We start from the raw sequence: 14,316 nt of genomic DNA, 5'->3' as shown, positions 1-14,316 counted from the left end.
TAAGTGTCTAACTGCCATAGACTTTTGTCTTCCTTGGGAAATTCCAGCCTTAAAATCCAATTATTTTTCATTTCATATTTTTACTGTTCTCTTAAATTTCTCTTCTTCTCTGCTGGTCTTGTAAATGGGCCCAGTCCTCTCCAGACACCAGTTTCCAGATTTATTTTTCATTGGAACACCTAGAAAAAGCACAGAAAACTTAGAGACAAGTTCCAATCAAACAACAGCTGAGGGCAGGAAACAAGAAAAAAAAAAGTTTTATTCCCAGGTTAGGTTTATTCCCACTGTATATTACTCAAACTTCAAGCACAACTGCATGCAGAAGACACAATACATAAGCAGCACAAATCTAAAATGCACTGTGTGTGATGAGCGTAGAGTCCTCACATTAGTTAAATCTTCTATTAGCATTTTTATTCCTTTTTTTACTTATTTATCTTTCTAGCTCTATCTAAATAGAGGGTGAATTTAAAAAAAAAACACCTAATTGACTTAGAAGAGTAGGCCCCATTTTCAAAAGCCATTCAGGTGCCCAGTTCTCATGGAAATTCCATGGGAACATAGGCCAGATTTTCAAAGGTATATTGCCACTCACAGGTGCAGATAGGCAACTAGTGGGATTTTTAAATGAGCCTTGGTGTTTAGACCCAGATTATTGTCACAGTTCAGAGCAACAGCACTGGTATTTCTCCATAGTAGTCCATCAGGGGCATCTCTCTCAGGCTTCCAGCTCCCTACCTGTAGGCTTTCTTGGGTGGAGACCCATGTCTCTCTCCCTCCTGACTGGGGCTTTTCCAGGCTTAACAGTTCCCTTTACCATGTTATTCTCTCAAAAAACAGCCTACCTAAGGAGCCCTGCTTTGCTTCTTCCCTCTGGGTGGTGCACAGTGTAATGGCCTCAGTTATAAGTTACCACACAGTTCTTCCTAAGTAAGTATATTTTATTCTTAAGGTAAAAGCAATACAGAGAAAATACTAAAAACATAAAAAAACCTGCATGCATAGTAATAAGCTTAGCAGAGATCACCCCAGCTCCAACATGGGCTCTGTCAGGGGATTAGTCCTTCAAACCGCAAAACCGGGCCTCTTTTGTGGTTACCAGCTCATAACAGCCTCAGCTCAGAACTAGCTCCAGCACAAGTTTAGTCCATTCTTTATGCAGGATGGGGGTCTTTGATCTTGAGTTTCCAGGAGCAGGTAATCACAGAGAATGTTTTCTTTCTCCACGCGGCATAGCTTTGAAAGGCCTCCAAAGTACTCCCTGGCCCCCTTAACATGTACTGTCCCAAATAGTTCTTTGAAGTTCCTCACATTTCCCCAAGATTCCATTCATCAGTCTCCTAGAAAAGTTACATTCAGTCCACAATAACATGTGCACAATTGTATTTGTAATACAACAGACCCCAAAGGGATTAAACTTAATTCAATAAGGTTTATTCAGGAAATTCCCGTATCTGTCACACCTTTTAAAATCCGGCACTGGACATCTAACTCTCATTGATTTCTATGAGAAAATCTTTTGAAAATCCCACTAGGTGCCTAATTATCTTTAAAAATCTGCCATAAGGTCTAGCTTTACGAAGGGGTTAAATAAATTCCACTAGGCACAAAGAGCTTCTAAATAGGTTAGGTGTTTAACCCCTATAGAAAGTAACTGGGAGTCTGGTGGCGGACTCAGTCAAGGTGCTCTTAGAAACCTTATTAGGTGTCTAAAAAATGCCTTTGAAAATCTGGTCCTCAGACATATACTTCCCACAGCCTTTCAGGGAGAATAAGACTCCTAAATGCCTCCATCAATTTTGAAAGTGGGAGTTAGGTTCCTAAATCACTTAGGTGGTTTTTGCACATTTTACCACAAATACGTTGATCTTTAGGGCGTGGTGAAAAATCCAGTGGTTCTCCCAGGAATTTTAGGCAGCTACCTAGGGCAGGTGCTTGGCGAGCTGTGGTTCATGCCAGAAGATGAAGGGAATTTTTTTCCTTCCCCTTTGGTTTGCAGAAGATGCTGCACTTGCTTCTGCAGATCTGTGTAATAAAGATGAGATTTTCAGAGTCTGCTACAAAATTTGGCACTCCAATTATTTTTAATTTTGATGCAGACTGAGTAGGATGGTCCCTTAGGCAGCTTTGAAAATGTCAGCCTTACAGTATGTTAAAAGACAGGAAGGGATTTTCAGGAGCATTTCTGCGATTTGTAGAACTCCAGATAGATAGAAGGGGCTGTGTGGGGATGGGGAGAGACACCGAGGTTCACAGAAGCCACGAAGCAAGCATGCAGATGTATTTGTCGATGTATTTCCATGCAGACTCACGTGCAATTCCTGCAGCTGCTCCACATCACCGTGCAGGCATTAGACCCCCCTCTCAGTTTTTTCAGACTCGCTTTCACCTCCTTGTTCCTCAGCATGTAGATGGCTGGGTTCAGCATGGGTGTGACCACGTTGCCAAAGATCTGCACAGCAGTCACCAGCACTTTGCTCCGCTGGGGCTGAGTGTAGATCAGGGCGCAGGGACCAAAGAACAGCGTCTCCACTACCAGATGCGAGGCGCAAGTGCAGGCCGCTTTGCGCCACCCTTTGGCCGAGTTCATATTCAACACGGAGTACATTATCCTGATGTAGGATGCGAGGATGAGGAGGAAGCAAGTCATGGGCACCAGACCAATGTTTGTCAAGAAGAAGTACGTATCTGCACAGGCCAGCTTGCCCACCGGGAAGATGTCACAGAAGAAATAGTCCACCATATTGGACCCACAGTAGGGCAGTGTGAAGGACAGGCTGGTAAGGATGGTGGCATGGAAAGAGCTGATGATCCAGGTGCCGGCGGCCAGGAGGGTGCACACCCTCCGGTTCATGATGAGCAAGTAGCGCAGCGGGTGGCAGATGGCCACATACTGGTCGTAGGCCATGACAGTGTGGAGCAGGCACTTGGTGCTGCCCAGGAAGTGCCCAAAGAAGACCTGGGACATGCACCTGCCCAGCGAGATGACTCTGCTCTGACCCCAGAGGACGGTCAGATATTTAGGGATGCTGATGGAAGAGATTCCAATGTCTAGCAAGGAGAGATTGCAGAGGAAGAAATACATGGGGGTGTGCAAGCGGGGGTTAGTGAGGATGGCTGAGAAGATGATCAGGTTGCCCAGTAATGTGCAGAGATAGAAGGCTAAGAATGTGAGGAAGAGGATGGTCTGGAGGCCATTGGCATTGGGGATCCCTAAGAGGATGAAATGAGTCACCACAGTGTGGTTGACCAGCCCCATGTGAGATTTATTCCTGGGTAGGGGAGAGAAATAATGCCAGTGAGTTACTGAAACAAAAAGACCTATTGTCTATAGCTGCAATGGTCACTCTTCCTTCCACTGCTCCCGTTACTCACTGTCATTTGGAGTGGTGTATATTTCTGTCACTGGATTGCCAGTTGGGATCATGTCTTCACTGGGCTGACGCTGATCATAGAGAAAGAAAATATCTGCTTTGAAGATCTTACTGTCCAGAGAAGAAGAGACAAAGGAGACGTCTATTCTATTCTATTCTATTCTATTCTATTCTATTCTATTCTATTCTATTCTATTCTATGTTCTTCTTCTCTTCTCTCCTTACCTACTCCAATTTCTTCAGTTCTGTTCTATCTAGGCCCTTACCCCCATTCTCACCACAGGACCTCAGAACCTTACATTTGTGGCTCACGTTTCTCACTAGTGGTTTGTTCTCTCTCTCTCTCTCTCACCCTCTCTGCAGAGGAATGGCCGTGTGTGCAGTGCAGCGCTGTGTTTTGGTAGGATTTTGTTGTTATAAATGCATGAGCTGTGACGTGTTTGTGTTAAGAAAGAGGAGACGGATGGAACATACAAACCAATGAATGTGGTAATGAATGACCTCAGCTTTGTTAGTGCTGTGTTTGAGGGTATTTTGGGGGTTAGAGAGAGAAGGAAAAGGAAAGGAGAAGGGGAAGAGCCACAGCCAGAGATGGTGGAATTGGGTTTCGGCAGCACCCCCTAGCTTGACATAATTTCCATCATATCCAGGGTTCACAGTTTGGTTGAATGGCACTCAGCATCCTCACTACACAAATTGTTCCAGGGCCCCTAGACACAGCTTTTCATCACACTGCTGTGAACAGCAGGCTGGGCTCTGTAGATGTGACAGGGTGCTTTTTAAGGTGAGATTTGAAGGACAATGGCGAAGTGTCTGTTTGCATTTTGCCAGGGAATTTCCCAGGCAGGAGAAGCACAGGAAGTGGAGATACTGGTGAGTTCAGGTTCTGACAGATGGAGAGAGGAAGAAAATTGATAGAGACAGGCAGGCAGGTACTGCACAGGGATGGACGGCTGGATCAACGTCTCTCTAAAGAAAATATTTGTCTGACACCTTTCTCAGCACAAGGCAGAGACTGAGAGGTTCAGGACAGACACGAACTGAGGGACAAAGAGAGAAGAACTTTACCAAAGCAGGAGCCTTACATTGGCTGCATTGGGAGAGGCCGCTCCAGCTGACGGGAATTCTCCCTTTCTGTCCCCCGGCCGTGAATCTTGTCTAGCACCATCCAGCTTTCTTATCCCAAACGGCCCATTGCCCAGGAGAGGTGCACAGCCTGGGTGCTTGGTATCCAAGCGGGAGACCTAACCTGCAGCATGTCACCCCACGCTGCTGCAGACCCCACCGCTTTCTCACAGCTTCCAGCCTCCTTACGGCTCTCCCTGGTCTTTAAATCTCCTTCGGGCCCTTCAGGACCAGGGCCCTCAATCCCCAAGAGGCTCCTGGTCTGAGACCTTGGTAGAGTCTCCAATTAATGGAGATTTGGCATCGTTTCAGCTAATGCTCATGGACCTCTGGGACAAGCCCTCAGGCAGCATCAATAAGTGTAGCACCATGGAACTGAATCAACCAGTTCCCCACCTCCACCAGGGTCCAGATTCAAGTCTTGCTCCCCCTGACCTGACTCCTGAGCAATTCCATTGGATTCCCTGGGAATCTTTTCCCTAGCACCTAGCCAGGCATCTGTTGTAAATCAGGAGTTACACCACTGGAATCAAGGGAGCTGTGTAGATTTTTACCAGCTGAGAATCTGGCCCAGCCATTGAAGGGGGGATGGGACATTCAGGCTCGTCTAGGCTCTCCCACTCTGTGACACAAGCCAGGGAATTCCCCCCCGTGGCGTGAAATAGGAGTAAACTGGGCCAGAGGTTCAGCTGGAGGGCTCTGTATCCAGCACAGCTTTCTCCTGGGTTTGTATGTCCTGTTTCCCTGCCCTCATCTCTGTGTCTCTGTATGCACAGGGATGTATTCATGCAGTGGTGTGGTTATGTGTGAGGGTGAAATTCACCCCTGTGCAGATGGAGGACAGCCTACGTCCTGCGCACAACTTCACATTGCTTTTTACAAGATACTAGAGACTCCAAGAAGAGCATTGAGTCGTTTGGGGCAGTACAGTAGTTCCCAGCAATTCCAGCTAGATCCTGGCACTGTTGTTCTGGATGCCGCTCAGACAGAGGGCGAGACAGATCCTGCCTGTCAGACCTCACTAGCTAACTAAACCAAACACAGTGAGAGTTATCAGCCACATGTTACAAGGGGAAACTGAGGCACAGTGAATTTCAGGGTGGGATTTTCAAAGGAGCCAGGCTCCCACAACTCATTCCAGTTCACTGGGCATTGGACACCCAATTCCTACTGGCTTCTGAAACTCTCAATTGGATTGAATTGTCCAAGGTGGCAAAGGGAGGTTGTGGAAGAGCCGGGAATCTGGTCCAGATTTCCTGGGTTCCAGCCCGAGCACTGGCCATAACACCCTTCTCCTTCCATTGGGATGAACCTCGCTCTGCGTCTCTCTAAGCCTCAGGCCTGTTCTCTTACCCTCCCCTTTGTGCAAGCAGGGTTCAGGAATCGGGGCCTTTAGAGCATTAGGGCTGATTTAACTGAACCAAAGCTGCTTCTTTACCAGCCAAGAAAGCAGAATAATAGACCCACGCCCCATCTCGGACCCTTACTGTGCATCTACGCTAAGGGATCAGGAGTGGTTAGCTAAATAGGTGTGAAGTACTTTAATGTGGACAGACCCCTGCACAGAGAGGGATGTGAGAGAGACAGGGCTAGATTAGGGGGGTTTCCAGCAATGATCTCATCCATCCATTTGCTGGTGTCCTAGCAGCGCAGTTGTAATAAGGCCCCTGGTGATTCCTCTAATCTCCCTCATTTCCCGCTCTTCCTCTGGGGGCCATCGTACTTGGGAGCCAGAACGCATGGGCAGAAGCAGACATGATAATTAATCTCTGTAGATGTGTTACCCGAGACCAGGCATAATATCCTATGAGGTGCAATGGCCATGGAGGTTAATTAAAATGTGGATATTTCTAACGAGCGCCCAGGCTGAGCCTTCTCACTGCTCTGGAGACCAAACTCAGAAGTTACTCTTGGCTTGCATGAGCTGAGATCAGTGTGTCATTGCCACAACCACCAGAGCAGGAACTGCCTTTCAGTATTTTCGTTTGTATTATCACTATTTTTATCATTGGTATAATGGTAGGACCTACAGTCTGGAACTGAGATGTAGGCCACTTTGTGCTACACCCCGCAGAGACACATAGTAATAGACAGCCCCCATCTGAATGTGATACCCATTTAATAGCTGAGAGTGACAAAGGATTTAACTAGCCGTGTATAAGAGATGGGGAAATTGAGGCACAAAGTGATTTAGTGAGTTACTGAAGGGCAAACAGGGACATTTCTACAGACGCTGTACTGGAACCCAGATCTCCTGTGTCCCAGGCCTTTGTCTTACACACAAGATAATGCTTTGCAAATAATTCCCACCGGCTCTTTAAATGTAGGTGTGTTGAGTTAGGGTGACCAGATATCCCAATTTTATAGGGATAGTCACAATATTTGGAGCTTTTTCTTATATAGGCACCTATTACTCCATGCAGTGAGATGTCTGGCTGCATGTGTGCGTTCCCTGTGTGTGCCACCCCAGCCCCGTGTAGATACCTGGCACAGCAGATCTCAAGCGAACCACCCAATGTCCACAAGATCTGTCAAGGGATGAGGGCACTCAGCCAGGTTTATTGTTGACGAAGCATGATACCAGTATCCCGCAGACCCTATCGGACCCCTAATACATGTATGCCCATAACAATGTACCAACTCAGTGAACGGCGGGACTTTCCGTTCCTCCCTAAGGACTGACAAAGACACTCCCTCTGAGATACATCTTTATACCCAGATACAAACAAATTCCATACTGCCCCTATGACATAGTTAGTTACTGCCCCCGCCTCCTCGATTTGGCTAGTTATCACCCTCACCTGGCATATGTTGGTACCATCAAAACATCTCTATTATGTACTGTCATCCAGACCTTATCTTTTAAGAGGGGTCAATGTGTTCCTGTTATCCTTGGGGAATGTTTTTATACCATCCTTGATATCAGGTTGCTCTGGTACCATGTGATATCGGGATGGGTTTGCGTGAGTGCTCTGTGCCTAGCACTTCTTAGGAACCTGTATTACTGCGATATCAGCCCTGTTCTTGCCTGATTCTATGAGCCGGTCCAGCCTCTTCCTCACAGCTAGTCTGTACTTTATATCAATACTACTTTAGCCCAGGTTTCAGACCGGGCCACTGGTACAACGGCTTATGTCTCAGGTTCTCTTCCTACTACACAACCCACCCCCTGAACTGATTTTTCACCTTGCTGTCTGATCACCCTAGTTGAGTTGATACAGTTCTCAGTTACAAAATACTATAGCCATCTGCTCGCCCTGCTTCTCCCTCTACGGCCACCCAGGGCCCATGGCTTGGAGGTAAAGAGAGCTTTCCCACTGTCCATCAGAAGCTACTGCAGTTTTTGAAATCAATGTGCACAATTTCTGCACTGAACTTCCATTCCAGGTTTTCATTTCTCAGGCAGCATAGTCTGGATTTGTTGCTTTGTGGAAATTGGTTCCCTGGAGAAAGACAAAGAAACAACAGACAAAATTCAGGACAAACCCCACAGTGCAATGGGGGTGGGGCAGTGCAGGGGGTGGTGCAGGAAACTCAGTAGGGGGCGCTCTTCGCTTTGAGTCAGGGCTGTATCTGGGGCCGTGGTGTTGGGCTCGCATGTGCTGCTCTGCAGGGAGAAGGGCCAGGGGCCAGGCTCACGGCATCTCCCCCAGGTTCCTTTCACTTCCTTTATTGTATTACTTTTTCATTTCAAGGCACAAGGTTAAACCCACGTCCCAGGAGTCAGGGATAATTCTGAACAACGCACTATTGTTTCTGTTGTGCCCGAGGCCCTGTTGCAGTAGGGACTGCACCCACACATGGCCAGAGACAGCCCCTGCCCCAAAGAGCTTACAAGAGAAATAGGTGAGAGAAAGGAATAATTTTTACTACAGTGTCTCAGGTGAGGAACTGAACCCCAAGGAGATGACGTCATTCACCTAACTTCCTGCCTTGCCCTCATTAACCCTGGCATGAATGCATTCACTTCCTGCCTCACCCCAGCCCTGGGTAACTTTATTGACTGTACGCATCAGCTGAATCCTAGGAGAACACAACTGCCCTGCCGCAATCTGAGCAGAATTCCTTCGATCTTTTCCCCAACGCTAACCCTAGGATAATACTAGCATTGTCCTCCCTCAACCTGGAAAACTCCGCTGACGTTCATCCTAACCCTAACCCTGGAATAACTCCACCAGCCTCCTCCCCAGTCGGGATCTAGATCCGGAGCGACAGAAGCTCCCTAAAAGTGAGGATCCACTGGCTCTTGAACAGTGGCCCAGTCACCCGTGCCACCCCTTCCCCTGTGGCCCTGCTCTCGCAGCACCTCTTCCCCCAATGTCCTGCCCCCACCACTTTCTACTCTCTGTTCCCTCCCTACATCCCTCATCCTTATGTCCAGTCAAAAGTGAGGGGACTATGGCCCCCTGGGCCCTCCTCTTCCAGCGACCACTTGGATCACTTGGTCACGAGTCACAAGCAAACACGCTGCATTTTAATATGACTAAACGGAAGCATGCACATCTAGGAACAAAGAATTAAAGCTATATCTATAGGACTGGGGGCTCTCTCCTAGGGAGCAGTGAGTCTGTATGAGATTTGGGGTGGGGGTGGAAAAATCAGCTGAACGAGAACTCCCAGGGTGACTCTGGGGCCAGAAGAGGTAAGGCCACCCTGGGGTGCATAAAGGAGGAATCTTGAATACGAGCAGAGAGGTAATTTTACCTCTCTGTTTGGCACTGGTGCAACCACTGCTGGTACCCTGTGTCCCGTTCTGGAGTTCACAATTCCAGAAGGGTGCTGATAAATCAGAAAAAAGAAAAGGAGTACCCGTGGCACCCTAGAGACTAACAAATTTATTAGAGCATAAGCTTTCGTGAGCTACAGCTCACTTCATCGGATGCATTTGGTGGAAAAAGCAGAGGAGAGATTTATATACACACACACACACACACACACACAGAACATGAAACAATGGGTTTATCATACACACTGTAAGGAGAGTGATCACTTAAGATAAGCCATCACCAGCAGCAGGGGGGGGAAGGGGAAGAGGAAAACCTTTCATGGTGACAAGCAAGGTAGGCTAATTCCAGCAGTTAACAAGAATATCAGAGGAACAGTAGGGGGGGGTGGGGGGGTGGGAGGGAGAAATACCATGGGGAAATAGTTTTACTTTGTGTAATGACTCATCCATTCCCAGTCTCTATTCAAGCCTAAGTTAATTGTATCCAGTTTGCAAATTAATTCCAATTCAGCAGTCTCTCAACATTCCACACAAAGATGGACTACAAGCCGTCAGGAACAGTATCCCCGATACTGTCACGGCTAACCTGGTGGCTGAACTTTGTGACTTTGTCCTGACCCATAACTATTTCACATTTGGTGACAATGTATACCTTCAAATCAGCGGCACTGCGATGGGTACCCGCATGGCCCCACAGTATGCCAACATTTTTATGGCTGACTTAGAACAACGCTTCCTCAGCTCTCGTCCCCTAATGCCCCTACTCTATTTGCGCTACATTGATGACATCTTCATCATCTGGACCCATGGAAAAGAAGCTCTTGAGGAATTCCACCATGATTTCAACAATTTCCATCCCACCATCAACCTCAGCCTGGACCAGTCCACACAAGAGATCCACTTCCTGGACACTATGGTGCTAATCAGCGATGGTCACATAAACACCACCCTATATCGGAAACCTACTGACCGCTATTCCTACCTACATGCCTCTAGCTTTCATCCAGATCATACCACTCGATCCATTGTCTACAGCCAAGCGCTACGATATAACCGCATTTGCTCCAACCCCTCAGACAGAGACAAACACCTACAAGATCTCTATCATGCATTCCTACAACTACAGTACCCACCTGCTGAAGTGAAGAAACAGATTGACAGAGCCAGAAGAGTACCCAGAAGTCACCTACTACAGGACAGGCCCAACAAAGAAAACAACAGAACGCCACTAGCCATCACCTTCAGCCCCCAACTAAAATCTCTCCAACGCATCATCAAGGATCTACAACCTATCCTGAAGGATGACCCATCACTCTCACAGATCTTGGGAGACAGACCAGTCCTTGCTTACAGACAGCCCCCCAATCTGAAGCAAATACTCACCAGCAACCACACACCACACAACAGAACCACTAACCCAGGAACCTATCCTTGCAACAAAGCCCGTTGCCAACTCTGTCCACATATCTATTCAGGGGATACCATCATAGGGCCTAATCACATCAGCCACACTATCAGAGGCTCGTTCACCTGCGCATCTACCAATGTGATAGATGCCATCATGTGCCAGCAATGCCCCTCTGCCATGTACTTTGGCCAAACTGGACAGTCTCTACGTAAAAGAATGAATGGACACAAATCAGACGTCAAGAATTATAACATTCAAAAACCAGTTGGAGAACACTTCAATCTCTCCGGTCACTCGATCACAGACCTAAGAGTGGCTATACTTCAACAAAAAAGCTTCAAAAACAGACTCCAAGGGGAGACTGCTGAATTGGAATTAATTTGCAAACTGGATACAATTAATTTAGGCTTGAATAGAGACTGGGAATGGATGAGTCATTACACAAAGTAAAACTATTTCCCCATGGTATTTCTCCCTCCCCCCCCCCACTGTTCCTCTGATATTCTTGTTAACTGCTGGAATTAGCCTACCTTGCTTGTCACCATGAAAGGTTTTCCTCCTTCCCCCCCCTGCTGCTGGTGATGGCTTATCTTAAGTGATCACTCTCCTTACAGTGTGTGTGTGTATATAAATCTCTTCTCTGCTTTTTCCACCAAATGCATCCGATGAAGTGAGCTGTAGCTCACGAAAGCTTATGCTCTAATAAATTTGTTAGTCTCTAAGGTGCCATGGGTACTCCTTTTCTTTTTGTGAATACAGACTAACACGGCTGCTACTCTGAAACCTGATAAATCAGAGAATCTCACCATGAGAATAATTGAAGGAGTAAAAAACCTGCCTTGTAAGGATAGACTTAAAGAGTTCGAGCTATGCAGATTTGTGTAATAAGGCTGAGATTTTCAAAGTCCTCTACAAGGTTCGGGTCTCCAATTCCAATCAATTTGAATGCAGATTGAGTGTGCCTTCCCTTAGACTGCTTTGAACATGTCAGCCTTACAGTATGTCAAAGACAGCTAGGGATCTTTAGGAGCATTTCTATGATTTGTAGAGCTCCAGGTAGATAGATGGGGCTGTGTCGGGATAGGGAGAGACACAGAGATTCACAAAAGCCATGGAGCAGCCATGCAGATGTATTTGTAGATGTATTTCCACACAGAGCCACTGGCTATTCCTGCAACTGCCACACATCAGTGTTCAGGTGTTTGACCCCCTCTCAGATTTCTCAGAGCCACTTTCACCTCCTTGTTCCTCAGCGTGTAGATGGCTGGGTTCAGCATGGGTGTGACCACGTTGCCGAAGATTGGCACAGCAGCCACCAGCACTTTGCTCCGCTGGGGCTGAGTGTAGATCAGGGCACAGGGACCAAAAAACAGCATCACCACTGCCGGATGCGAGGCACAAGTGGAGTCCGCTTTGTGCTGCCCTTTGGCTGAGTTCATCTTCAGGACGGAGTACATGATGCAGATGTAGGAAGCGAGGACGAGATGGAAGCAAGTTATGCGCACCACCCCAGTATTGGTTACGGTCATGGTCTCAATGACGTACGTGTCTGCACAGGCCAGCTTGACCACCGGGAAGATCTCACAGAAAAAATAGTCCACCACCTTGGACCCGCAGTAAGGCAGCGTGAAGGTCAGGCTGGTGAGGATGGTGGCATGGAAGGAGGTGGTGATCCAGGTGCCGGCGGCCAGGAGGGCGCACACCCTCCGGTTCATGATGAGCTGGTAGCGCAGCGGATGGCAGATGGCCACGTACCGGTCATAGGCCATGACAGTGTAGAGCAGGCACTCGGTGCTGCCCAGGAAGTGGTAGAAGAAGACCTGGAACATGCACTTGCCCAGAGAGATGACTCTGCACTGAAACCAGAGGTTGGTCAGCATTTTGGGAGTACTGATGGAGGAAAAACCAATGTCCAGCATGGAGTGATTGCAGAGGAAGAAATACATGGGGGTGTGCAAGCAGGGGTCAGCGGGGATGGCTGAGAAGATGATCAGGTTGCCCAGTAGCGTGCAGAGGGAGAAAGCTAAGAATGTGAGGAAGAGGATGGTCTGGAGGCCATTGGCATCAGGGATCCCTAAGAGGATGAAATGAGTCACCACAGTATGGTTGACCAGCCCCATGTGAGAATTATTCCTGGGTAGAGGAGAGAAATAATGCCAGTGAGTTACTGAAACAAAAAGACCTATTGTCCTATAGCTGCAATGGTCACTCTTCCTTCCACTGCTCCCGTTACTCACTGTCATTCGGAGTGGTGTATATTTCTGTCACTGGATTGCCAGTTGGGATCATGTCTTCACTGGGCTGACGCTGATCATAGAGAAAGAAAATATCTGCTTTGAAGATCTTACTGTCCAGAGAAGAAGAGACAAAGGAGACGTCTATTCTATTCTATTCTATTCTATTCTATTCTATTCTATGTTCTTCTTCTCTTCTCTCCTTACCTACTCCAATTTCTTCAGTTCTGTTCTATCTAGGCCCTTCCCCCCATTCTCACCACAGGACCTCAGAACCTTCCATCTGTGGCTAACGTTTCTCACTAGGGGTTTGTTCTCTCTCTCTCTTTCTCTCTCACCCTCTCTGCAGAGGAATGGCCGTGTGTGCAGTGCAGCGCTGTGTTTTGGTAGGATTTTGTTGTTATAAATGCATGAGCTGTGACGTGTTTGTGTTAAGAAAGAGGGGGCGGATGGAACATACAAACCAATTAATTTGGTGATGAATGACCTCAGCTTTATTAGTGCTGTGCGTTGTTTGGGGGTTGTATCGGTGTGGGACTCACCCAGCGGCACCTCCTCCTGGTTGTCTGGGAATTAGCTCACCAGCCGTTGGAGCGTCCTCTGCTGGTGACCATCCCACTTGCTGCTGGCCCCTGTGTCCCTCCCGGACCCCAATGCCCTTCTCCGTCAGTGTCCTGCCCCCGGCAGTAACCCAGTATCTGGGTCTCCCCACCCAGGGGAACCACCCCCATACCCCAACTTGCCTCAGTGGCTACTGCCAGTCATCATCTAGCCCCCTTTCACTGGGCCGACTGCAGTCTGTAATGGCCACTCATCATTGGCAGTGGGATTTGGACCTACTGCCTTTCCCTGCAACCCAGTACCTCGGTGGGCTTTGGACAATGCCTTGCAGCCTGGGGAGTTGCCGGCCTGGAGCTCCTCAACTCCTCTGGCCTTTCCCCAGCCTGCTTCACTCCAGTACCCTTACCTTTCAGGCAGCTCCATCCACCTCCCTTCAGAGCTAGAGGGTTTTCCCACTGTCCATCAGAAGCTACTGTGGTTTTTAAAGTCAATGTGCACAATTTCTGCATTGAACTTCCATTCCAGCTTCTAATTTCTCAGGCAGCATAGTCTGGATTTGTGGCTCTCTGGAAAATTCAGGACAAACCCCCACAGTGCAATGGGGCACTGTAGTGCAAAGGGGGCGCTGCAGGCAACTCAGTAGGGGGCACTCTTCCCTCTGAGTCAGGGTTGTTGCTGGGGCCGTGGTGTTAGGCTTACATGTGCTGCTCTACAGGGAGAAGTGCCAGGGGCCAGGCTCACGGCATCTGCCCCAGGTTCCTTTCACTTCTTTTATTGTATTATTTTTTCATTTCAAGGGACAAGGTTAAAACCCATGTCCTATGTGTCAGGGATAATTCTGAACAATGCACTATTGTTTCTGTTGTGTGGAAGGCCTGGAGGCTGAGT

The 14,316-nt window shown here is 47.9% G+C and overlaps 2 protein-coding genes across 2 annotated transcripts; both read right to left on the bottom strand.

Annotated features, from left to right (window-relative positions):
* Positions 1 to 2,308: 2,308 nt before the first annotated feature.
* Positions 2,309 to 3,262, bottom strand: LOC119841663 (olfactory receptor 958-like). The gene has a single exon (XM_038369205.1). The coding sequence runs from the start codon at positions 3,257 to 3,259 to the stop codon at positions 2,309 to 2,311; it is 951 nt and encodes a 316-aa protein (XP_038225133.1). The 5' UTR covers positions 3,260 to 3,262.
* An 8,558-nt stretch (positions 3,263 to 11,820) lies between these two features.
* LOC119841662 (putative olfactory receptor 10D4) lies at positions 11,821 to 12,753 on the bottom strand. Its single transcript, XM_038369204.1, has one exon. It carries the CDS (start codon positions 12,751 to 12,753, stop codon positions 11,821 to 11,823), a length of 933 nt encoding a protein of 310 aa, XP_038225132.1.
* Between the last annotated feature and the right edge of the window lie 1,563 nt (positions 12,754 to 14,316).

This window comes from Dermochelys coriacea, chromosome 13 (genome assembly GCF_009764565.3).
Source record: "Dermochelys coriacea isolate rDerCor1 chromosome 13, rDerCor1.pri.v4, whole genome shotgun sequence".
Taxonomy (NCBI): domain Eukaryota; kingdom Metazoa; phylum Chordata; order Testudines; family Dermochelyidae; genus Dermochelys; species Dermochelys coriacea.
Note: the sequence above shows the minus strand (reverse complement) of the source record. Positions and strands in the feature narration are given on the sequence as shown.

What these genes read in the sequence shown, in the direction of transcription:
- LOC119841663 (XM_038369205.1), bottom strand. Translation starts at nt 3,259, where the DNA reads ATGGGGCTGGTCAACCACACTGTGGTGACTCATTTCATCCTCTTAGGG.
- LOC119841662 (XM_038369204.1), bottom strand. Translation starts at nt 12,753, where the DNA reads ATGGGGCTGGTCAACCATACTGTGGTGACTCATTTCATCCTCTTAGGG.